Here is a 26,428-nt window from a genome sequence, read left to right on the forward strand (position 1 = left end):
CCGATGTTGCAGAAGGGCTGGTTAAAGTCAGCCTGAGCTGGGAAGAGGAGAGCTGTGATCTGTGTGTTTATTCTGGCTAGGGTGAGCTGACCTAAGGCTTTGTTTGGAGTAGGAAGGACTTAAGACCTGGAGTTAACCTGTGAACATGTGCTACAAGTAGTCAGTGTGCTAGAGGCAGTATCTTTTATTACACTAACTAGACAGTTGCAAAAAAAATTGTATTCTTAGACCAACACGGTTAAAACCTGTATCCCTGAAACGTGCTATGGCACACGATTGAAAGTCCTGTGTAGAAAAGCATGTCAGCCAGCATGGTGTGGCTGAAAGTGCATGCTGCCTTATTATCTACACCAGACTTTACGAAGGCAGTTAAGTAGTGAGCATGTGCTAGCTGTCATGTGCCAACACCACATTTCTGAATCGTACACCAGACTCAGTTCTAACACTTTACAGAACTGAGTGCAGACAGGCTGGTGCAGGCTTTTAACACCTTGGAACTGGTTGTTTTGAAGCCTAGTAGGGGACCGCAGGATAGAGCACAAATGTTTGCGAAGTAGAGGGTGCAAACATGTGAACACGGGGAGCAAGCAGCAGAAGGCCCCAGGGGTCGTACAGCGAGGAGAAATGACTGTTTCAAACTCTCCTAATTACCCCTGCTGTACCATTACCTTGCCGTTCCCTTCTCTTCCCCCTGCATTGGTTGTTACCCAGCCCTCTCTCATTGCAGCAGAGCCTGAGAGCTGATGTTAACTCTGCTTTACTTCTTTTAGTATGTTAGTAAATAGCACTTCCCCCTCCTCTTCCCCTCTGTCTTCAGTTGCAGGTTCCCAGGGCACAGGCAGCCTCCTTGCTAATAACCTAGAAGACACCAGGTGCAGAGCTGTGTGTAATGTCTTCAGTGCAATGAGATTTTGCACAGATGTCTTAAGCTCACATCTGCTCTCCCACCCCTTTTTCCTCCTCCTCCCTGCCTGTTCCGAGAGAGGCTCCCAGAGAGGCTGTAGTGGTATTACAGATCTAAGCTGGCTGCTCCTTAAATGCAGAACACCTGGAAGCTTATGGAAGGAAGCAGCCGGTACTCCTTTCCCAGGATGTGTAAGTGGGGTGTCCTGTGGGATTCTTGGATGGAACTTGATGTTGGGATGTGCTGCCCAACTGGAATGGGGGTGGTAGCATTGTGGTGTTTGCAGCTGCACTTCAGCATCAAATCACTGCAAAGGATTGTGGCGAGGGTTTGCCTCCTCCCCTCTCCTCCCTGCATGACTAAGGGGCTCACACTTGGTGAACACAAGTTTGTGTCTTGGAAATTCTCGCTCTTCTATTTCTAGGTTTCTCTGCATTCAGAAAGCAGGTTAACTGCAAGCATTGCTGAGGAGAGAAGCTGTTAAGAGGCTGGAAACCCTCTAACCTCCATTATAACGTTGTTTTAAAGGGAAACTCCTACAAGGGAAGGGAGCTTGTGGGGGAAATGAGGTCTTATGGGCAGCATTAATTTCCCTGGTGATATGTCCGTGACATCCTTTTGCACTTACTTATGCCTGGTTTTCTTTGCATCTGTAAGTAATGTTTCAGGGGACCAGATGAGTGAGTGAGCCCTAAAGTGGGGGAAGGGTGCTATTAAAAAGGGGGGTTGCAAAATTGGCTATGAATAGAAATGCTTTTGTTCTGCTATTTTGACTGACATGAGAGAGAGAATCAAAAGTTTAGCAGAAAATTTGAAGTCTCTCTTGCTACCTCTCTGCAGTCCTGGTCCATAGCTGATCTGAGCTGGTACAGCTGGGAGTGGTACAGGGCAGGGAACAGGCTGCCTCCTAGGGATTCTCTAGGTTCCAGTCTCTGAAACAAATAACAGCAACTCCTAGGGCTGCCCTAATTTACAGTTGCCCGCCAGTGGCACTCCTGGATTCAGAATAGCTGGAGCACCGCGCACTCTAGCCACATGCCTTTCTAGTCCCTGGCAAATCCCACCCCTGTTCTGGTAGCCCTGTCCTTCCTGGGGGAGCCTCCTGTATTCAAGGGGGATTCCTTTATGCTTCTTTCCACCAGCTTCATGGCTGTACCTGATGATATGATCTGTGGCTGGGGCCATGTATACCCAGAACAGGTTTTTGTCTGTGAAGCATTTGGTATGTTTTGGGTGTGATATAATAAAGTGTAAAATATCAATGATAAGTCCTGCTGGGAGGGATGGTGTTTTATTTATATTTCTTACTTTAGAAATAACAATTCAGCCTCCCAACCTCCATGTGAAACAACTTGGGATTAATCTCTCCATTTTGTATCCAGAGCTCAGAGGAGGAAAATGACTTGCTCTGAGTCACAAAGGGGATCAGAGATTGTGCAGGAGCAAGGGAATCGGGGAAAGTGGGTTCTTTCTTGGGTCTCTACCACAGATTTTCTTGGTGATCTTGAGCAGGTCACATAACCCCTGCTATCCTCAGTTTTCCCTGTGTAAAACACAAGGTGAGGATTAATTAATTGCTTTTCAGGAGGCACTTGGATATTGTTACGGTTGTCACAGAATTCTATGAATAAATTAAATGCATGTAAAAAAAAAAAATCTATATAGATAGATAGATATAGATATATATAAGGAGCCACTGACTCCTCCTACTTAAGCCAGAGGTGTAACAAGCAGTTTCTGTGCCCCAGATGGTGGCTGAGAAAGCAGCAGCTACTGCCATTCTTGCAGCCCTTCAGAATCTGTGACCAGGGCTGGTGTCCTGCTCACCCTTCCTCCCCCACCCCACTGATTTAGACCCTGCACTGCTACGAAGAGTTGCAAAAGCCTGCTGTCTAACTGGGGAGACCCCACAGCACATGCAAAGCTTAATGCAGCTATACATCCCTCCTGAGCCTTGGACTGAAGGCCAAACCAAAGGGAAGTAATGGGTGAGCAGGTCATCACTTAGGCTAAGTTATGCTGGGGGCCATTTTGGCTGGAGGCATAGTAGAGTAGCTGTATGCCTTAGGCAGCTTCAGGACACAGGGAGAGCGCTGTTCCCCCCCACTACAGGCAGCACCTGAGGCTGCTGCCCTAGTCACCCTCCCTCAGTTATGCTTTTGCCCTCTGGAGTTGAGTGTATGTGGGAAGGCATAAAGATGACTGTAGCTTTCTGAGATTTTAACCTGTTGCTTCTGGTCCTGCACTGACTGGCCAACTAAGCTTGAAGCAACCCTAGGAAAGCATCCTTGAAAGAGCTTCATTTAATCACAGGTGGTGGAGCCTAGTCCTTGAGGACTTAACCATACCCAAAACAACCAGGATCTGAAGAACAAAGCTGCATCCCAGTGACTCTGTCACATTCACATCAATCTGGGGCAGTGGAGTAATTTTCCTGAGAACAGTTCTGATAGATCATGGGTTGTCAGGGGAGTCACCAATACAGATTGGGCACTCCTGTTAACAGGAGGTGGTTCCGGTGTAGTTAATACTTGCCCATGAGATGATGAGGTGCCCTGGTAGCAATCCTGCTCTCCCCACTACAAGGCAAGGAGAGGCTGGGTGACTCCCATGGATTCTTTCTGTGCAGGGTGGAGAATAGCTGTAAATGTAGGTGGAAAATTGCTGTGAACGTAGCTAGCCGCAGCAGTCAGTTCCCCGAAACAGATTTGGACTTAAAGTGCCTAAGAATGGATAGACGTACATCAAATACTTTTATGTGCTCTCAGTTCTCCTTCAAAAGGTGTCACACCTGCAGCTGTAAAAGTGATGGCTCTGTGGGTAGCCTTGTTCCTTGGCCTTGTGCTCCCCCTCCCACCACATCCCCTTAGCACCTGCAGAACCTGGCTTCAGAAGGCCAGCATGCAACTTAGGGAGGAGCAGGCTGGATTCCCAGTCTGAGCTGAATTTTCAACTCCTTGTTTGTTGTAGGTTCTGCTCATGCTGAGAAGTGTCTGTGGCTTGTAGTTTATGACATTTGATGGTAGCTCATGGAAGGAAGGCTGGGATTACAAAACTCATTGCTGCCACTGAGGGATGAGTCTGCAGCTTGGCCCCATTACTGGCTTTTCCCAGTGCATCCAAAGTCATACATTTGGGTCAGGGCACCAGAAATACCTCACATTCTATTGCCTGCTGTGCTGTCCCCTCATTATTCTTATTGCAACACATTGCAGCAGATTAAGGAGCTGGAAAGATTCTTTGATCTGCTTTCTCTTTTTTCTTTCCTTGGGGGGGAAAAAAAACACAGTCCAGACAGCTTTGCGTGAGCTATGAACCATCATGCATGCACGCACGTATGTGTGTGTGTAGGAAGGGCACTTGTTTTACTTTATTTTTTCTTTTCATTTTTTCTTTTCTTTGTATAAGATGAAATGCTAAAGCAGGGGCAGCTGCTAGGGGATATGGTGGACAAGCTAACAAATGTATACCATTAGCTGAAACAAGTTAATGGTTACTAAAGTACACGGGCTTTATAGCTGGAACAAATTAACAGCAACTCAGTCTGATGCATTAAGAGCTTATGTGTATTACAGCTTGACTCTGTTAACAGAAAACATGCGCGCGAGCGACAGAATGTGCCAGAGAGCAAGTGGGTAGGCATGTTTATCTCTTGGTAAAGGAGACCTGGCTGTATGTAGCTGGTGCTATGTACTCTGATGGTAGGAGTCCACAGGCCAGATGAATGGATCAGACCTGTGAACCCCTCCACCCCCCTGTATGCTGTACTTGGCGCATGCAGTGCCCTCTCCAACCAGTCCAGGACTGCAGGGCTGATCCAGGACAGGTGCCTCATGGGGGGCCTGCTCCCACCAGTCAGGGACTTGGTGGGAGGAAGCCCAGCATCCCGGGCACTTGGCTACTGCTGTGGGAACAAGCTGCAGCATCAGGCTTCTTCCCAAAGTACTTCTAGGACTTCAATGCTGCTGCTTTTGCTCAGGTGCTTGGCAGCCAAGCAAGGGTTAGCCATGGTGCTAGAGCTCCAACAGTACCATGGGAAGAAGCCCGCTATCACGGACACTTACCTGCTGCCACAGGAACAAGCATGGTGTCAGGTTTATTCCTACAGTACTTCTGGGGCTCTTGCAGTACTATGGCTCTTGCCCAGGCACTTGCCTGCCACTGTGGGAAAATCTCCAACTGTAGCCAGGGTCAGGGCACTCTGCGGCCCACACCCAGATGAGCTAACCCCATGGGTCATGTGTCTGATGTCCTGAAGCTACATGATGTTGTAACTTAACTGTGAGCAGAGTCAGTGTTACCATGTCACTTTACAGTTAGGGAAGCTGAAGGCAGATCTGACTTGCCCAAGTTCCCAGTGTTGGCTAGCTGTCCTATGCTCAGACTGCACTGTTGAGGAGAATATAATGATACAGAAAGAAGATAGTCCATGAGTGGCTGAGATCTCTGACACTTAACAGGATGGGATCTTGATGATCTCTTAGTAGGCACACAAGGGAAGCACTTGCCAAACCAAAGTTGCTACCTCCTGAAAGTGGAAATTTGCCAACCAAACCTCCAAAAAGTCATTAGGTTTTGGTAGGGACACTTTCTAAAGTCATTAAAAAATAACCGGATAATTTCCAAGCGTCACACATAGTACAGTGATATAGGACCTTCAGTACAGACGTTTTGTCACTAGGAGCCACAAATGGTCACTAACAATCCAATCAAAGTCACTAGATCTAGTGACAAAATTGCTAGGTTGGCAACACTGAAGCATATCTCTGGTCTTCTTACTGTTTGCTTATTATAGTTTAGATCTGTGGTTCTCAGCCGTTTTAGACTAAAGGCACTCTTTGGCACTCATTTAAGGCATCCCTTGGAAAATGCCAGCCGCACCCCCCGCTTTTTTTTTTTATTTATTATTGACTTATCCAAGCAGTTTTTCAGTTGCAAAGAACTCAGAAAGACCACAGCAGGTCAGAATGATTTTAATGTTCTGGATTCCTATCCGCAGTGTCTGGGTTTATCTTATGATCTAGCCAATTGCCCATCAAGAATGACCAGGGGGTGGGGATGACGACAATACAGAAGTTTGCATCCCTTTCCCCCCACTCCTTCAGTTCATAACCCCCCTCCCCTTCCAGCTCCCCTCCCTCCCCTGTTCCCTGCTATCTCCCCTCCATGCCAACTGTGTGATGCCAGCGCTCCAGTCCTGTCATCCCCCTCTGGCCTCACCCCCCTCCCCTCCAGCGCCTCAGTCCCCACTGTCATGAGGGTGCTCTGCTGTCTGTCCATTTGTGTAGGGCACAAATTGCCAAGACAGCCAATTGGAGTGCAAATAAAGCATTACACAGACAGACAGGCTTTTATAATATTAGAATCATGTGTGCTCACCTAACAGTGCCAATGTTGTGCAGCACCCTGAAGCACCTCTGAAAGAATCTCAAGGCACCCTGGGAACCGTGGCATCCTGGTTGAGAATTGCTAGTTTAGATCAGGGGTGCTCAGCCTCCAGCCCACGGGCCGTATCCAGCCTGCAGGAATCTCCACAGCTGAAAGGGATTGGCAGCTGGGGAGCAGTGAAACTGCCATGTGGTAGGGTCCAGCCATGCCTAGGACACTGCTGTGCAGTGGAATCAGAGCCAGGCCTGCCCACTGTGTATTTGGATTGAACCAGGCTTCTCCCTTACCCCCCTGCCCCCAAACTTCTGAATTGGGGCCCCCAGCCATCTAGATCAGGGCCAGGTTGCTCTCTGCCTGCCCCCCATGCATCTAAATTAGGGCCACTCAGCCCCTCCCTGCCCCATGCATCCAGATCAGGTCTGGGCTCCCCACAAGTGCTCTGGATTGGGGCCACTCTGCCCCTGCCCCAGTGTGTTCAGATTGGGGCTGTTCTGCCCTACTCGCCAGCCCCACCCCCCAACCGCCTGCCTCACTTCTGGATCAGAGCTGGGTTGCTCCCCTGTCCCTCCACCTGTCTGGAACCAGGGGCCCCTCCACCCTGCACCCCCTGGTGATCAGATCAGGGATGGTCTGCATACTCCCTGCCCCACCCCCAAGGCCAAATGGGGCCCTACCACACCCATACTGCCTATCTGGCCCACAGTGAACAGATCGGTCACCAATGACTGGGAGGTGGCAATTACGTTACCCAGCATGCACAGGGGCATGAGCTGTCCGGGCTGTGCATGGCTGCACCTGGCATCAGTGGTTCATATCCCATGGTCCACATTAGCCAGCCATGGGCCTTGGCCGGTGGTACCCTGCAACCAGGGGGAGCCCAGCACACCCACCTGTGACCGCCACAGAAGCAGTGCCCTGTGCAGGGGGGTAAGCCAGGCCGGGTGCTTACACGGGATCTGGAGCCAGGCCCACGAAGAAGCTGGCAGCCCCCTCTGCCAGGATCAGGGGCTAGGAAGCGTGCAAGGCCTAGACACTTAGGGCATTTCAAGTGAAAGCAGGGACAGGAATGGGGAGCAAAGGGCAACAACAGGGGCTCCAAGGGGGGATGCTGGAGCAGAACATACTGGCTAGTACCCCCATAGCCCCTACAAGGAGCCAGTGGACTGCACCAGTGGAGGTCTGCCTGGAGACATAAGCAGTTGAGGGACAGGAAGGCTGCCCTGCTGTCACTGGGGGGCCCCAGCCTGGGCCTCCTTTGTGGTCAGGTAGGTGGTCAGACTCTGGGTGATATCTAGGCCAAGGCTTGGGGGCAGGAACGGCTGGGGTGCTCACAGCTTATGGTGCCAGGGGAAGGAAGACATGGGCTTGTGCTTGGTTGCATGGGTGGTGATGGCCTGTGCTGGGGAGAAATGCCAGAAAGCAGGTGAAATGTGCAACAAGAGGGTGAAGACCAGTCGGAAACAGAGACTAGAGGTGACGTTGTGGAGCTATGGCCCAAGCTATGGGAACACATCTTGGGTACCACCTACAAGTGCAAACAGTGGGTAATAAAATCAAAGGGGTTGGACTTGATCTTTCAAGGTCCCTTCCAGCCCTTAATTTCTATGATTTCTATGATTCACTGGTTTAGATCGTGGCTCCCAAAGGCTGCAATCAGGGTGTGGTACCTCTTTATGTGTTAGACAGTGTTCAGATACCTACACAGGCATAAAATGATATGGAAAAAAGTCTCATGCTTTGAAAAAAAAATGATTTTTATTGTGTGCTTGGATAATTCATACCTGGGTTCTTTGCTTGATATGTGTTGCATGACACGCTGATAAAAGCCCAGGTGAGTGAGATGCACTGAGTACCTGAGAGTGTGAGAGCGAGCTTGTGGGAAATAACTGGTGAAAAACTTGCACAGAATCTCAAGTGAATGTGTGGGTGGAAGGAATATAATATGTTTGTTGCTTGTTTTTGCATACTTTTAAAATTAAGATATTAACATATTTTAAAAATGAGTTTAATGATTTTATCAGAAGCAATTGCACTAAGGGAACTTGTATAAAAAGCAGCAGTGATTTAATAACTAGCTTATTGTGGGATACTGAGAAACAACCAACAAGGCTTTGTTGAGAGGAGGACATGACTGACAAACCTGGTGTCCTTTTGTGACCAGGTAACTAACCAGCTGGACATGGGACAGGAGCTGGGCTTCATCTACCTAGATTTCAGCAAGGCCTTTGATACTGTCTCTCATGAAATCCTCTCAATTAAGTTGGAGAATACTGGCCTAGACCAGGCTACAGTGAGGTAGGTTAGCAACTGATCCCAGCAAGTGGTAATTGATGGGATGGCTTAATCCTGGAGGGCTGTCTCCATTGGTGTCCCTCAGGGATCAGTGTTTGTACCCATGCTCTTTAACATCTTTATCAATGACCTGGATGAGAGAGTGAAAAGTGCAATGATTAAATTTGAAGATAATACCAAGCTGTGGGGACAAGCAGGCACATCCAAGGACAGGACATGGATCCAGGACAACCTTGACAGCTGGTCCTATGGTCTGAATGCAATCAGATGAGGTTCAACAGGGACAAGTGCCAGGTCTTACATCTGGGTAGGAAGAACCGTCACCACATCTACATGATGGGTGGCAGTCCATTGGCTGGCACTGCATCCGAAACAGACCCGGAGTGAAAATTGACCAGAGAATGAATACGAGCCACCAGTGTGATGAAGTTTCCAACAGAGCAAATAGGACTTTGGCGTGCGTCAGCAGATGTGTTGCCGATAGATCCAGAGAGGTGCTCTTCCCCCTCTATTTGGCATTGGTAAGGCCGCAGCTGGAGTACTGTGTCCATTTCTGGGCACCACACTTCAAGAAGGATGTGGACAAGCTCGAAAGGGTGCAGAGAAGGGCCACCCACATGATCAAGGGCCTGGAAGATAGGCCTTATGAGAGAGACTTCGGAATCTGGGTTTGTTCAGTCTGAGTAAAAGAAGCCAGAGGGGTGACTTGATAGCTACCTACAAATATGTCAAGGGAGAGCAACTTTTCAGAAAAGCACCCCCTGGGAGGATGAGGTCCAATGGGCACAAGCTAATTGAGGAGAAGTTTAGGCTAGATGTAAGGAAAATCTTTTTTTCCATATGGATGACTAGAATCTGGAACACACTTCCAGCAGAGGTAATGCAGTCACCATCCCCGGCAGTGTTCAAGAGGAGTCTGGACAAGCACCTCAGTGAGCATGTTTGAGCCCAGTTACCTCCTGCCCATGGTAGGGGACTAGACTTGATGATCTTACAAGTCCCTTCTGGTCCTTCTTTCTGTGATTCTATGATTATACAAGACAGGGCTACACAGGTCTATGGCAAATTCCCCCTTCCTTGCAGTGTTAGCTCAAAGCATAAATTGAATGTTGCCTCTAGCTCAAATTCAGTGGTACTATAAACAAGAGCTATCTGACCTGTTTTTGTGAGGGGTGGGAGGCAGTGAAATTTGGGTGCTGTTGATGCTTTAGCTTGTATTGCAGTGGGGATACACCTCTTCCAGTCATGCTATCGTAGTGTCTTTGATGGTTGTGACATCAGGACCCAAATCAAACTTCTCATCTACCAGGCTGTTGTCATCCTTATCCTGTTGTATGGGTGTGAAACCTGGAAAAAATTTCAGAAACACCTAAAAACTTGTTATGTTATTATCAGAGATGTCTTTAGAAAATCCTCCTTATCAATTGGAAGAACAAACTATGTTCTGGCTCAAGCAACAAACACCTACCAGCATAAAAGCCAGCTCTGTTGGACAGAACATGTCATAAAGATGCCTGACAATTGACTCCTGAAACAGGTCCTGTATCCAGCTCGCCAATGGTCACTGCTTTGGAGGTGGGCAAAAGAAGAGATTCAAGGATACCTTGATGGTCAATCTGAAGAAATGCTATATTAACATCAATACCTAGGAGACTGGAGCACTGAATTGTTCCCAGTGGCACCATGAAGGTCAATTCCTTGTCATACTTTTTGAGCAAACTCATTTTGCTATGGAGGGAGATAGGCAAAAGAGGCAAAGAGAAAGAGCTGTGACCTGACATCACTAGCATCCACTCCTTCCTGGAACTGTTTGCCATGTCTGCAGTCAAACACACAGATCTTGGATTGGCCTTTTCAGTCATCTCTGGATTCACCCATGGCGTCCTTATCTATTGGAAGACTGTTATTCTCATTGCTGGACTGGGACTGCTGCCACTGGAGACAATGACTGTAGTAGGGGTGCAGCTATTCCAGTCATACTGTGTTGATTTGTAGCGTGAACTGCATGTGTTGATTTGCAGTGTGAATGCTCTCACTCCAGTAAGACTGACTCAAAAGGAGTTCATTTGAATATACATTACTAAACTAAACTGAAGTAAAGAATCTGGGATACAGCTTAATGTATGTGGTGAGAGAGTATCATCAAAGTGGATGGCAGAGATCACTCTTTTGAAATGTAGTTTGACAAAAACCATGTAACATTGACAATGTTCAGTGCAGAACTAGGTACTGAAGAGAATTTTGAAGTGGAAAAGCTATTTCTAGTAGCACTGCAGGAGTTAATTTGCTACCTGTTGATGTATGCTGTAGCAGGAAGGATTGGTTTAGCAGTATCTTCACCTTTCAAACTGTCATGGGATTTTTCAAATTATCTGTCTCATTACTAGTTGTCAAGTTTCCTTAATATACAAAACTTATGTAGAATCTTGAAGTAGTAAACTATTTTAAGACCAGAAGGAGCCATCAGATTGTCTCATCTGACCTGCTGCATAGCACACACTGAATTTTACTCAGTGACCCCCTGTGTTGAGCCTAATAACTTGTGCCGGACAGAAGCATGTCTTGTAGGAAGGCATCTACTTCTTGTTTTAAGGACATCAAGAATCAGGGAATCCTCCTCTTCCTCTGGTAATTTGTCTTAATTTTTAATCCCCTCACTGCTTAAAAAAAGTGAGCCTTATTTCTAAATTACATTTCTTTGGCATTTAACTTTAATGCATTAACTTTCTCTGCATTTCTCCACTAGATTAAAGAGCCTTTTCTTTCTTAGTAGTTTCTCCCAATAAAGCATTGGGTAATCCAGTCAGCTCTTGATCCTCTTTTTGAATCACCAGAAGATGTTTTTTCCAGCCCTCACAGTATTTTTGTAGCTGTTGTCTGCACCCTGTCCAATTTTTCAAGTTTTCTCATCCAAGTTTGACAGGGACACATGAACTAGAAATCCCAAGGAAAATAACTTTTTAGCAAATAGGGAAAAGGTGTCCAGTATTATCATCAGGACTGCAAAGCAAGCAGAGTGCTGATGTGAATTGCTGTTGAATTCCCATCATCTGATAACGGATCTAAGTTTGTGGCCAGAAATTATTCCTAATTAGGCAGTCCTACATGCAGTGAAAGCAGGGGGTTATTGATGAAAGATTCCTGGAATAGCATGAAAGCTGGTCTGGCCAGATTGTGTGTTGCTTAACAAGTTAGTAGAATAGCTGACATGAAATATAGCCTTACATTTACACATACTTGTTGCAAATGGAAATGACTTATACTTTCCACTGTGGTGCACCAAATATCCCCTTAGATTTCAGTCCCCATATCTTTGTTCTGAGCTGTAGTTCACTAACTGTGGATTGAAGGATGAACTAGAATGTGGAGATGAATTGTCCAGGATTATTGCTGAGCCTGGGATTTTGCTTGATGCCTGCTACTTTCAGAGAAAGGACAAAACTGGAAAGCACTCGACACAGTAAGGAGGCCAGTCCAATATCTGTTCTTGAAATGTATTGATCCAGTAAAAGAGAAGGGCCATGTACATTTACTTTTCAGTTTTCTGTCAGGTATGTAACAGTTTGTTGATGGACAGTTTGATCTCAAGAGGAAGAGGAAATGTGAATAGTTTATAAGGATACACTGTTCAGTAGATAGGAAGCCAGGCCATTCAAAAGAAGTGTTTATATTGTCTTATTTGGCAGGGTGGGGATGTTTAATTCTCACACTGGAAAGGCTAAGCCTTCTTTTTTTTCTTTGATGACTGCATTTTGACAGATTTATTCCAGGCAAGTTTCTATGGAAGAAAAACAAGCTTTACCCAGGAGTTGGATTGAAAACAAAATGGATGTTAGTTGAATTGGCTATGTAGGTCTGGGGAGGTTGTCATAATTAAAAGGTTCCTCTGCAATGAAAAGGTAAGTTTTTGCCATCTGGTGAAGTCATGCTGTATTTTGGATAGTAAAAGGAGGAGGAATCTGCTGTATGGAAGAGTTTGTCTACCAGGAGTGTCCACATTGGACAACAAATGCGTAGGGTAGGCATATCAGTTGGAATTCTTTGGGCAAGATGCTGTGCTGAAACTTAGCCAGGATGGATTGCTGCTAATCTCTGTATGCTTATTTTGAACTCGGAGAAGCTCACAGCTTAACTGCATTGTGGAATTGCAGGAGAGATGTATTGGATGGGGTGATAATTTTTTTTTATGAATTATTGGCAAATTATAGAAATAGTGTAGACCTAAAATAGACCTATTTTAATTCCTATAATCTTAGCCTCTGGGCCTGTTGGCATTGCCAGCAGCTCAGTGGGCATTACATGAGGGAGAGGGAACAGTTAGGAGTGTCCCTTTCTAGCTACTTACTAAAGATTGAAGGTAAGGGACTGTGCAGTATGGACTGGGGTGGAGGCATGGGAGATGCTGTGGGCTGAATAGCAAAGGAATTGGGTTTTGAACTAGAGTTAGTGATTTGCCCATCAAGAATGACCCAGGTGGGGGGCAGGCAGGGACGGGAAGCTTGCTAACCCTAAACCCCTCCTGCACTGCCTCCTGTCCACCATAATGCTCCTGAAATACTCTGGTTGGTTGTTTCAGTAGCCAATCAGAATGCTCCATGAGTGTTAGGGACAGACAAACAGATGGACTAAGCCCTTTATTATATTAGAATGATCTCATGGTGAGCCTGTTCATTGGATCAGCTTCTGCTTGATGGTCCCCCAAGAACACAATCTTTGGACGTTCATTATAAATATTCTTTTAGGCCCTCATGATTTCAGAGAACTTGACAATTCAGAGCTGGATGATGGATTTCTTATATCTGGCAATCTCCCAGCTCATCAGCTCTTCCAGATCTCCTGCCATAGGTTTATGGTCCCCTAGGGGAACCAGAATCTGAATGTTGTCAGTTCATAAGATCATAAAATCAGACCCAGGCGGCATTGTCCAGGTGATAGAAGACTGAAGCGGGAGTCAGGAGACCCAGAGTCTGCTTCAGCCTGTGTTACTGGCTTGCTCAGTGATCTTTCTTAGGTGTCTTTCTTAGAATGTGCCTTAGTTTCCACGTATGTAAAATGAGGATATTATTACTTGCTCCCCTGGCCTCAGTACACTGAGACCTACAGGTGAAAGCCGCTGTAAAAATGTGCAATATCGTAATATTTTATTGACACTGCTCAAAGGCAGCTTTTGCCTGTAAGATAACTCAAGGTTGAATGCATTGTTTGGTGTAAATTTAATGCTAAGTAAATATGTTGATGGAGAGGCTCTGTTAGTCCATAGCCAGGCTCCATTTCCATTGCACTGCTCTTTCCTTTGTACCTCAGCCTGTTCTACAGGATAAGAGAGAGTTCAGTTTTGATGGCCTGTTCAGACTTTGACCCCTGCTGCAAGGGAACTAACGAAGGCTCAAACCGTTTGCATTTATTGGTAAAACAAGGGAGATTGACAAACCCATAGCCAAGTTTCTGGGCTTGTACAGCTCTCCACGGCTGGGAAGTTTTAGGAGGGAGGTGGCCTGACGACCAGGTTTTGGAGTACTCTGCAGGGATCTGAACTAACTGCCCTTTCTGTTTTGAACCCCAAACTGAGGATATTCACTACATGTTGATTGGCACAGATGAAAATGCTCCATGAATCTCTGACGGCAAAACTAACCTCCATCCCATGCATGGTCCATGGTCCTAATCTGCTTTTAGCAGACTTGAATCACTCAAGTCCAGCTTTGGGAATACAGAACCCACCTACTCTGCCTTTCTTCCTGCCCTCTTCCCACAAGGGGTGATCAGATCAGAGAGGTGTACAGTCCCCAACCAGTATCTCAGAGAAAATAGGCTTAAACTGGAGTTGAGAGAGGCAGTTAGCTGTGTTAGTGTGAAATCAAGCAGAAAGCAGGGTAGAGATGCACCTTATAGACTAACTGAATCAGAGATGTCTAAGCTTCCATGCACAGGAGCTAACTTCATCAAAATGCTACTGGAGCTATTAGCTCAGCAGTAGCTGAGTCAGACCAACCTAAACAAAACTCTGGTTCACATTGCCCAGACTTGCTGCTCTCCCTTTTTTGTGGAGGGATGGTGAGGAGCTCTCCCCCCATAGAAAGTAGTAGGAGACCATTCCCCCTGAACTCACCTCTGCCCTGTATTTAGGGACCCTTTTGGAAAAAGCTGACACAATCCCTTCACCACAGCTAGCTCTACTCTGATAAACAGCAAAGGGACCAGTAGTGTCCCCCTGCTGCTCCCTTCCTTTCCCAGGGGAGAAAGAGACAGGCAGCAAACCTTTGATGTGCAGGCATGGGCCTAGCTGACATGCCCTGTGTGTTCATGTGAGCCTGGCCTGGCGCCAGCTCCCTTTGAAGTGCTCCAGTGATCAGGATGAAAGGGAAAGGAGTCCCTCCCCAAAACATCTGGCCCTAATTGCAGGTACAAGTGTCTCTGCATCCCTGGTGAGAAGAGGAACTCCTGCCTTTTCCTTAATCCTGCAACTACCAGGAAGGAAGGGCTTAGGGTGGTGATACAGGAGAGGACTAGGACACAAAACGGGGTGTAGGGTAGACACCAGTAAATACATAGTGACTGTGAGGTGCACTAGAGAAGTGGTTCTCAACCTCGTTAGACTCAAGGCACCCATTTGGAGAATGCCAGCTCCTAGCTTTCACTCTTTTTTTTGACTACAGAAAAATACTAGAATAATTCTTCTATTGCAAAGAACTCAGAAAGACCACAGTAGATCAAAATAGGTTTTGCAACTCTGGATTCCTGCTTGAAATCTCTGGGTTTATCTTGTGAATCATGAGGAGGTGTTTATGCACCTAACAGTGCTCATATTTTATGACACCTTGGAAAAGATATCATGGCACTCCACGGAGCCATAGCCCCTTGGTTGAGAATCATTGCACTAGAGCATGAAATTGGATGAAAGTGAGAGCTGTATTGCTTAACGCATTGGATCCTAGAACAGTGAAGTGTCTTTCTTTGGGAACCTCCCTGCTATGGGTGAGCAAGGGCTACAGTGCAGAGGGCTGGATAGCTTTTCCCAGCTCTGATGTCTCAGATGTACTAAAGTTTGCAGTTCCTTTGACTCCCCCTCCTCCCCCCTCCTTAATACCAGTGTGGGTCAAATGCTGAAATTAGTAATGTAGGAATCTAGCTTAAGAGCTTCCTTTTGAAGGAATTTGTCCTGTCTGTGTCCAAGTCCACCCTAGCCCATCCTGCCTGTCCACCCTAGTTCATCAGGCTGCATAGAAATGGCACTTGCACAGCTGTTTCTTGCTGCATCCCCAGACAAGAGCAGGAATACAGAGAGAAGCAAGGTTTGGTGTGCTGTAGAACAGATAAGAACATCAAAAAAGTCAGATCAACTCATTAAACAGCTCAGTTGTGACACAGCGCCATTTACAAGTAGTGTTGTGTCACAGTCTGCTACAGAGGAAGGCATAATTAGCCATTTTCTATTATGTAAAGAAATGTAAAATGTAGCCATCTATTGCCAGCAAGTTCTAATTTTTTCCCCTTGCCTTTTAGTAAGTGATTGGTTCAAAAGGTAAAATATCCTTGTTCTTTAAAACATCTGCAGTCCCTGTACTATGACCTAATTCTGAGGTCTTTCAAATAAACTGTTTTCTCTAATATCAGTAAATAGCTGACAGACATCCAGGTCACGTAGGGGAAATATTCCCTCTCATTTTAATGCCCCAAGCTTGTGTATGGGAAGGCAACTTTATGACCATTAACAATCTTTGTAGTATTCTATGCTTCAGAGTGAAAACCCATTCCTGCATGGGACAGAAGCGGGCATAGAATTTTTTCCATCACCTAAAATACATTGATCTTTAGCCTTTTCTGCAGAGTCTGGTCTTTGAAGAATGCTGGAGAAAATGGACAGGTGGATTGGCCTGAAATAAGCAGGGAGGTAGGACTGCCAAATGAGATGGAACACTGGTTAAACAAAGAGCTTCAAATAGTGGACAGGATGGACCAGTAGTTTTTTTTCTAATGTGCTAGGGAGCTAGGAAATGCCAAACTTAAAACGTATTTAATTTGTTCAGATATGGCAGGGATACTGGACCAGTTGGTATGATCTGGAGCTACAGAGAGGTAAATCAAATGGGATAGGTGGACCACTGGGCCAATTGAGGGTATCGATTAAGAAATTCTTTGCTTGTATGGCATGTTATGAGGTGCAAGCCTCGTGTTTTTTCTTTTCAGGCATGCTTCGTGCACCTATTCTTCAACTCCTGTGTGTTGCTCTTAGCCTCAGAACAACAGCGCCCCTGTCCTGTCCCTTGCGTTATGTTGCAGGGAAGACATCCAGAACGGTAGTTTGTGAAGTGGTCAGCATGGGTTTAGAGCTGGAATTGCTGAATCTCTCATTTCAGGTTTCTACTTCGTCTGACACCCGTTCAGCCCAGGAAGAAGAGATGCCACAGTCCAGCAAGGTTCGGGGTCTGAGGAGAAGTGGGCCAGCAGGGCTGCGCCGGCATAAGCGCCGGTGGTCATCCCAGCAGGCTACTAGGAACCAGCTGTTGCCACTCCAGCCCAGCAGGACTAGCCAGGAGGAGAGCACACCCTTTGTACTGGACTTGCAGAACCTGCCAGGGTTGGCCAATGTCAACCTGAGTGCTCAGAACCCAAATATACAGGTAGGAATGCAAGGATACGTGTTGCTGACTGATGCTAGGCCCCTTGAGCAGAAGCAAGAAGTAACACAGCTGGATTATGCAAATAAAATAACTTGGGTAGAGAGTATCCTGGGGTGTGTCCATCTTCTTTAGGGAAGGGACCAGGGGACTGTGGTGGTGTGGTCGCTAAGGCACATGGTTGACAGCCCACAAATTGTAAGTTCAAGGCCATAGCACGGCCCTGTCAAATTCCAAATGAATCTGTGAATTCTGCTAAATACCTTCATAAAGACAAGAAAAAGGGGAGAGATCCATAATGTCACTGCACTCAATCTTGCTTTCATTCTTCTGCACCATCCCAGAGATCAGTGAGGAGATCAGGTCTTTTCTGCAGAGCTGCTGTCCAGCCAGTCAGTCCCTAGCCTGTACTGGTGCATGTGATTGTTCTGTCCTAAGTGCAGAACTCTATTGAACCTCGTGAGATTTCTTTTGGCCCAATCCTCCAATTTGTTGAGGTCTCTCTGAATCCTAGTCCTACCCTCCGGCATATCTACTACTCCCCCCAGGTTGGTGTTGTCTGCAAACTTGCTGAGGGTGCACTCTATGCCATCTTCCAGGCCGTTGATGAAGACAATGAACAAAACTGGCCCTAGGAGCAACCTGGTTTCATTAGGGGCAGGTCATGTCAACCAACCTGATTGCCTTTTACGATCAGGTCACAAAAGCATTGGATGCAGGTGTCACCATGGATGTAGTTTTTCTGGACTTCAGCAAGGCCTTTGACACCATCTCCCACCCCATCCTCATTAAAAAACTAGGCGACTGTGGCATTGATGCCTACACGGTCAGATGGATTGCTAATTGGCTGAAGGGTTGTACTCAGAGGGTGGTGGTGGACGGGTCATATTCGACCTGGGGAGAAGTGGGCAGCGGGGTCCCCCAGGGCTTGGTCCTTGTGCCCGCACTGTTCAATTTCTTTATCAGTGATTTGGACAACGGGGTGAAAAGCAACCTGTTCAAATTTGCTGATGATACAAAAATTTGGGGTGAGGTGGGCACGCTAGTAGGGAGGGAAAGACTGCAGAAAGACCTGGATAGGTTGCAAGGGTGGGCTAACAAAAACAAGATGCATTCCAATACGGACAAGCGCAGGGTGCTGCGCTTGGGCAGTAGTAACTGGCAGCACACTTATAAGATGGGAAACTCCCTTCTTGAGAGCACGGAGGCAGAAAGGGATCTTGGAGTCATCACTGACTCCAAGATGAACATGGTACTGTGTCCAGTTCTGGGCACCACACTTCAAGAGGGATGTGGACAATGAGAGTGTCCAGAGGAGGGCCACCCGCATGATCCGGGGACGGCAGGGCAGACCCTACTATGAGAGGCTACAGGACCTGAACCTGTTCAGCCTTCACAAGAGAAGGCTGAGGGGGGACCTTGTGACTGTCTATGAACTCACTAGGGGGGACCAGAAGGGTTTGGGGGAGACCTTGTTTCCCCCAGCGCCCCCCCGGGATAACAAGGAGTAACAGCCAAAAGTTGTTGGAGAGTAGGTTTAGATTAGACATCCATAGGAACTACTTCACAGTCAGGGCAGCTAGGATCTGGAACCAACTTCCAAGGGAAGTGGTGCTGGCTCCTACCCTGGGGGTCTTTAAGAAGAGGCTCAATGCCTACCTGGCTGGGGTCACTTGAGCCCAGTTTCCCTCCTGCCCAGGCAGGGGGTCGGACTTGAAGATCTACAAGGTCCCTTCCGACCCTACTTCTATGATTCTATGAGGACCTCCGTTTGATACCAACTACCAACTAGACATCAAGCCATTGATTACTGTTAGGGGCAGGGGGGAATGTGCGGGGAGAGGTGGGTTTATGTGTCTGGATTGGATGTGAGAAGAGACATGATTCCTAGATTAAATGGAACATGAATTCTACTAGGCTTAATTCTTACCTTGCCCGACCCAACTGGCCCAGGCCAAATCATCAGGAAAATAAGGAAGGAAAAAGAGTAGAGTGATGGAGTTCTGTGAGAACAAGCCCCAAAAATCAATGTTTAGAGCAACCTGCTGATGTTTTTCATCTTACATGGGTAAACTCTCCTCCCCTCCCCCTACCCACATGGGGCTGACAAAATCCATTGGGGAAGCACCTGGTCGGGAACCCTCCCTCTCTGCAGAAGGATTGTGAGGAAACCTTATTGGGTGGAGAAGTTACTATATGTGACTCAGCTAGGCATGAGGCACAACCTCACAGACGGTCTACGGGTGGGGTTAGTGAGCCAGATGCTCACTCGTTTAGTCTGTCCTTGTTTGATCTCCTAATTGGAAAGCTTTTGAGTGAGGGCCCTGTTTCTGGGGTCTGAGACTGATTCCACATATCTTGGTAAGTAAAGCTCTGGAGCAGATAAGCTGCACCCATTTAGGATGGAAGCTGGTGACCCTTAAGCTCCTGGCACCCTGGAGAGAATGCTGAACCACCAGATCTGCTCATTCAGGATTCCCTGCACTCCTGGCCCCTCTCTCCAAAACCCGTCGGTGTAGTGGGAGGGGTGAGTTTGGGAAGTGCTCCTGAGAAATGAGAATGGTATCCCAAATGCCAGTCCTCTGCAGCTAGAGAGGTTTTCCCCAACCCTGCCTGGCTGGGCTAGCCTTTGCCAGACCCTTCTCCTGACTGACTTGTAGCACTCCCTGCTGTTCTAGCCCTGGCATCCCCACACATGCCTTGATCCTTACCAGCAGCATTCCCAGCAGCCATTCCAATCCTGGGTCTCTCCTCCCAGCTACAGAACACAGCTAGATTGTATTTTGTAACATAGGAGGATGTCTGCTCAGAGTAGGCTGAGAACCCATTGAATTAATTGCATTAGTGATGAAAACTGAAAAGACTTTTGGTCTCCCTGGAGATTGATTGGACTTTTTACACCTCCTCCCACCCCCAGTCCCAGCCAGCTTGTTCCACTAGAGAACTCTATGTGTGAGAAGTGTAACTTTGTCAGGTTAACTTGCCATGAACCCCAGGGACACTTGATTTCATAGGATGCACCCAGTAATTCATCCTCCCTAAGTGTGTGCAGTATGTCTGTTCCAGCCAAATTATCCCTTCTCTCCCCCTTACTCTTCCCCCCCCCGACTTTTCTCTACAATTGTGTTTGCATAGTATGTTAAAAATTGGGATGGAAAGGCCTTTTCCCATCACTAGAAATATGTTCCTCAACTCTTGGCCTGTCTCTGGTATCTCAGCATGCTTCACAGACTGCTTGCAAAGCCCTACAGGTCTCCTGGGATTCCCACATTTTGACCATTTTATACAATGCACCATTGTACATTGTTTTTAAATTACCGATTAAAGCTGGATGAAGGCAAAAACAAAGTATCACAGAAGTCTGGCTGTCACCGGTGCCCCACAGAGGCCCTTTCCAGTCCTGTGTTCCTGTGATTCAAGTAGCAAACTGTAAGATACGGAATATTAGCAGCTAGGAGAGGTGTCCTGTGGGAAGCAACCCTAAGCCAAAGGGGGAAGCCAGCTGTACTGTCTAGATCCTGAATTAGCAGTTTGGGGGCAAGCAGGAAAATCCATTCTGGCTTCTTTGTGGGAACCCCTAGCAACTGGGTTGTCAGCCATGAGCTCTGGCTTCAGTCCTGGCCTCCTCCCAATCAAACTGCCTGTTTCTGGCTTCCCAGGTGACCATTGAGGTGGTGGATGATCCTCAGGCAGAGATGGAGATGGACCTGCTGAAGGAGACTAGCAATGACTGGTCCCTGACCTCCTCTGAGTGGCTGTCCCACAGAGACCTCTTCTGGCCACTCTTCTGGGAATACACAGACCCCACTGAGGAGGAGGAGGAAGAAGATGACAACCTAGACATAGAGGATAGGGGGGAAGAGGAAGAAGAGGAGGAGGATTACACAGCAGAGTATGATGAAGAGGAGGTGACACTGAGCGGAGTGGGAGGTGACTGGGACCAGAGATGGTCAGGGCAAAAGAACTGGATCTTTAAAGAAAAATATAATTATGGTGAGTCATCTCTACCCCAGCCTCTGACAGCTACTCTCAAGATTTTCTGTGTCCACCTCACAGCTCGCTGGGCCCATGCTTTTATTGAAGGCTTTGGGAAGGTTCTTTAGGCAGCTAGGAGGAGGCAGAATGGTCTAATACAGGGATGTCAGACAGGTGGCATTTTTGAGTCATTTTCATGGCACACTCAATGTGCAGAATCTGGGTTTTCATTTGAAAAAATAAGGATATTTCTGGCCCTCTTAGGGCATAATTCCAGGAAATATCCAAGATCCCCTGGTGTGTCTGCTCCTCACTCCCCACATCAACATTACAGTAAAGGAGTTCAGCAGAGGGGTCACTAAAATGTGCTGCCTTGTGTTATACAGGAGGTCAGGCTGGATAATCTAATGGTCTTTTCTGGTCTGAGATTCCAGTGAAATGCCCTCTTCAGCTCTGGCTTCACTCCTATGAAGAGAGAGAGCAAATGTGGAGAGCAAATGAGAACTATGTAGAGAGCAAATGAGAACTGGGGGAGGCAGAAGCCAGGAGAATGCAAGTAGAGGGAGGCCAACAGGGACATCCTTTGTTTCTGGCTAGGTTTTGTGCAGAGGCCTTCATGCTTTGTCTGTTTCTTGCCATCCCCAGACTATGAAGATGAAGAGGAATGGAGTCCTTGGTCCCCCTGCAGTGTAACTTGTGGTAGTGGCAACCAGAAGAGGACTCGGTCCTGTGGCTATGCCTGCACAGCCACTGAGTCAAGAACCTGTGACCTACTCCAGTGCCCTGGTGAGCCCTCACTTGCCCCACCACTTCCCACCCTTTGTGCTGCTCTGATTCTTGGTAGTGCTAGTTTCCTGTCTCCTCTCATATCCTGAGAAGGCAGTATCATTGGACCTTCTCAAATTAATCTGCCTAATGGGCCCTGTCCAGAGCAAGATCCTGTTACTGGGAGTTGGTCGTGTCCCACAGGAAATGGGTTCCCTGCCTGGGGCAGGGTGAGAAAAGAGGTAACTCAAGGGAGTATCTGTCTCTGAGGCAAGGAGAATTTTATCCCTTTTTAACATTTTGAAGTGATCAGGGTAAAACTTGCTCCAAAAAAGAAACAGGGCCCAGAAAAATGGGCCAAGTCTTTCTGTGGTTCTAAACTGTCTCCTGACTCTTTAACACTCCCAGTTCCCCTTATCCTCTGTTTGAGAACTGGATAATGCCAGCAGCCTCAGTACATTTTGATTTTGTGAGCTGAGACAATAAAAACAGCTGGTTCTTTTCATCATCCAGAGAAACTTTGTTTGGATGGCCCCATAGGCAGGCAAAAGTAGGCAATACATCATAGATCTAATGACCAGTCTTTCTGGTGCAAAGTTCAAAAACCTTTTACCTATGACTCTTGAAAACCTCTTCTGTGGTTTATTGGAAGGTGGTTCCAACCCCCAGGATCTGGCACAACTGGTAATCTTGGCATTCTTCTTCTTGATGTGATAGCCTAGTGATCTTCTACACACAGGGTTGGGTCACCATGGTAGTGGGGCAGGAGGATATTCAAGGGTTTGGTGCCCAGCTCCTGTTCAGAACCTCTGGCCCATATGCAGAAAAGGATTCTTTGCCTCCTCAGAGGTTTGTCCCAGCTACTTGCTTCTGTGTTTTACCTCCCAAGGAGCTGATGGGGAGTTGGTCTTCACTACTGAGACACCATTTGAGGGGGAGAACACCACAGAGATGTTCAACTCAGGTCAGCATGTTCCTTCTCCCTTCAGTAGGGTCCCGGGTGTTCCTAAGGGAGCTCTCTATACACCACTCCATGGGTCCTTTGGAAATGTTCTACCCAGGGCTCCAGGTCTGGTGGGCTTCAGTGAAACACCTGTGCGTATGTGAAATGCCACTAAAGGCTTCTGATCATTAGTATGTTCCAGACACCCTAATGGAGGATATATGCACCCTTTTTATGGAGGGCTACACAACCCAAAGAACTGGTTCCACCCTGAAGCAGGGTGGACATTTAAAGTTTCAAACCTAAGGCCCTTCTTAGCCCCATGTGAAAGTATATAGTCCTGCCCTTGTCACCTGTTGAGACCCAGGTACTGCACAGTTGTCTTGGAACTGCACATTCACAACGTGGTTGCATTTGGTAGTGCAGTCAGGAGCTAACTTGGCAGTGCCAGGCTCTAGCACAGATTGCAAGTATGGGTGAGGTCCCCTCTGCAGTGGCTGTTGTGATATGAACCTGACCTGGCCTCTGACTGCATCATGCTCTTGTTGGTGCTACTACTCTGCCATGTGCCTTACTGAAAGAGACCAGTTGCCCAGCAGCTCTGGTTGCTTCTCTCCAACAAGAAGCCACACAAGAAGTACCTTTCTGTGTAGCACTGTCCCTTGGAGGGAGACTTCTTTCTGAGCCCCACCTCTTGATCCGCTCTTGTTCTCAGGCCTAGGTATTGATGTCTCTGGCAGGCTTCTTCCCTGGTACCAGGTCCTCTGTGGAGTCCTGTAGGCTCTGTTTGGGGGCATGGCACTAGCCCAGTTGGCCTGGAATGATACCATGCCTATGGCTGTGGCTGTGCTACAGGGAAGTGCTGGTCAGATGGAAAGCTTGCTCATGCTGCTGCTCTTTGGTGTTTCTCCTCCAGAAGTGGACAGCTGTGAGAAATGGCTGAACTGCAAAAGTGACTTCCTCACTAAGTACCTGAGCAAGGTGCTGACAGATCTGCCCAGCTGCCCCTGCTCCTACCCCCTGGAGGCAGTTTACAGTGCTGTGAACCTGCGGGACGAGCACCATGGCAAGAATTTCCGGTGGCGGGATGCCAGCGGGCCCAAGGAGCGGCTGGACATCTACAAGCCCACAGCCCGCTTCTGCCTACGCTCCATGCTCTCCTTGGACAGCACCACACTGGCTGCCCAACACTGCTGCTATGACGAGCACACCCATCTCATCACACGGGGCAAAGGGGCTGGTGTACCTAACCTTATCAGCACGGAGTTCTCCCCAGAGCTGCACTACAAGGTGGACATGCTGCCTTGGATTCTGTGCAAGGGGGACTGGAGTCGCTACCACGCTGTTCGGCCCCCCAACAATGGGCAACAGTGTGCAGATAACCCCACTGAGGAGGAATACCTCTCCCAGCTGCAGGAGGCCAAGGAGTACTAGCCGGGCTCAGGCGAGTGAGAGGGGAGCAGGATGTGGCAGGTCCAGCCCGTAACCTACCAGGAGAACCAGGAAGCCTGTATTTCCTACTGCAGGGAAAGTCTGCAGGCCACAGTGGCTCTGGAGTTGTCCCTTGCTTAGCTCTCCTTTGGGAACAGAATAGTCCAAGGGAGGGACAAAGCCCCAGGCCCAGCACCCAGGCTCCCCATCAGTGCCAAGCAGGGGTGGGGTGTGGATTTCTTTTAAATCTGGGTTGTTGCAATAGCCTTCCCAGTTGTCTGAGGGGCCAAATTGATTGTCATTGCCCAGCTGTTCTGATGAGGGCATTCTTTTTTACACTAGCTCGCTCCCTCTTGATGGCACAGGAGGCAATGAGTAGCTAGGGGCAGCAGCTGAAGGCAGAGGGGACATACAAGGGGAAAGGGAGCAGTTCCCCATAGTTTGCTGTGAAGTATTAATTAGACTCCCATGAGATGGCTGAGGAGTTTCAGGGTCTTTTTAGAGAAATGCCCTCAGCTTCTGATTTGTCTCCTGTTGTTTGAAGCAGCTGTGCTGGTGGAATGACTGCACTAAGAGTTGCTGCTCTGGTAAAGATTTAGCAGCTTTATCTGGTCACAAGATGCAACTATGTAAGCATTTGCCCCAGTAGTCCTGGGTCTCCTCTGAAACCTGGGACAGATTCTCCTAGGGGAGCAGTGTTATTGAAAAGTCCTGGTGGCGTGAGTAGAATGGGGGCTTGTCTCCCTGGATCTGACATCTCGCACATGGAAACTTTCAAACAACTAGTGAAAGGCCTGTACCGTGCTTATGTGGCTGGGGGAATGGGAGGAGGGTGTGGGTGCTGAAATCTTTGTGAAAACATCACCTCTCCAAGGTGGTTGGGGAGGATAACAAGGCACAACTAGTGCCAAGGCCAGGGGAAGATCAGGACAGTGGGACAAGCAGATATTCACATGGGGCAGGAAAAGGAAATGGTCAAATGTCCATTTGTCAAGTGACCACTTATTCCTCATTTCCAAAGGGGACAGGCAGGAGGACTTGTTAGAAGTCTCATCACAGCTCATGGCTATACCCTGGCTCTCTCCGGCAGACCAGCTTTGCTGTGCGTGGCAGCGTTAAGGCATCTGTGGACTAGCAGATCCCAGACACGTCTTTTTTCTGGCTCATTTTGGGTGCATGAAGCAACCCTGTTCTGTGTCTCTGCATGTCCCCTTGGAAGGAGAAAGAGAATCTCCCTTCCAATGCTGATTCTGCCCTGACTAGGGTTTGCTTCCTGCAGGTGGCAGATGGTTTTGGCATGATAAGGACCACATGGAGTCCTTACCCTTCTGCACATAGACACTTCTTTCCTTGATATCTCCCTCAGAGAGGTTTTAGCCAGTGTGTTCTCCAACCCGCTTCTCTACTGGAGGATGGGGAGAATGATGAAAGTTGGGCACTGCCAACAGCTTAGCATCTGGTTAGAGCAGGCAGACAAGCATCCACCTATTTCTCTTGGGAACTTTCACTGCCCACGTCTTTTCTTCCTCTCATCCCAGCTCCTCACATTCCCATCCACCTAGCCTCTCCTCTGCTAGGCAGTGGGAGATGGAAAGTGTCCAAAAGGTGTCCAATGTCTGGGGAACTGGCTCCAAGGTTGGACCCAGAGAGTGGTAGTTGACAGAAGTGAATCAACATGGCACTTGGTGACTAGTGGTGTCCCCCAAGGCTCTGTCTTTGGATCTGTACCCTTTAATGTCTTCATAAACGATCTGGACACTAGTGTCAAAAGTGGACTGCCCAAATTCGCTGACAACACCAAACTTTGGGGAAGAGTGTCTACACTTGAGGATAGGCTGGTGATCCAGGCTGACCTAGATAGGCTTGCAAGGTGGGCAGATGAAAACCTGATGGCATTCAATACAGAGAAGTGCAAGTTGTTCCACCTCGGGAATAAAAACCCACATCACACTTGTAGGCTCAGCAATGCTACACTTGCTAGCACCATGACCGAAATAGACTTAGGGGTCATGATTGATCACAAAGTGAATATGAGCCACCAATGCAATACCTCAGCTGGCAAAGTTGAACAAAACTCAGGCTTGCATCTACTGATGCATCTTGAGCAGGACC

The 26,428-nt window shown here is 47.7% G+C and overlaps 1 protein-coding gene across 1 annotated transcript; it reads left to right on the forward strand.

Moving 5' to 3' along the window:
* Positions 1–26,042, forward strand: ISM2 (isthmin 2). The gene is made up of 6 exons (XM_006035962.2): positions 1–1,095; positions 16,942–17,205; positions 20,862–21,195; positions 21,823–21,963; positions 22,832–22,906; positions 23,802–26,042. Exons 1-6 carry the CDS (start codon positions 772–774, stop codon positions 24,317–24,319), a joined length of 1,656 nt encoding a protein of 551 aa, XP_006036024.2. The 5' UTR covers positions 1–771; the 3' UTR covers positions 24,320–26,042.
* Positions 26,043–26,428: the final 386 nt, after the last annotated feature.

This window comes from Alligator sinensis, unplaced genomic scaffold (assembly GCF_000455745.1).
Source record: "Alligator sinensis unplaced genomic scaffold, ASM45574v1 scaffold1185_1, whole genome shotgun sequence".
NCBI lineage: Eukaryota > Metazoa > Chordata > Crocodylia > Alligatoridae > Alligator > Alligator sinensis.

What these genes read in the sequence shown, in the direction of transcription:
- ISM2 (XM_006035962.2), top strand. Translation starts at nt 772, where the DNA reads ATGTTAGTAAATAGCACTTCCCCCTCCTCTTCCCCTCTGTCTTCAGTT. An exon ending in TAAAGAAAAATATAATTATG is followed by an intron (nt 21,196 to 21,822) that starts GTGAGTCATCTC and finishes TGCCATCCCCAG; the next exon opens with ACTATGAAGATGAAGAGGAA. An exon ending in CACAGAGATGTTCAACTCAG is followed by an intron (nt 22,907 to 23,801) that starts GTCAGCATGTTC and finishes TTTCTCCTCCAG; the next exon opens with AAGTGGACAGCTGTGAGAAA.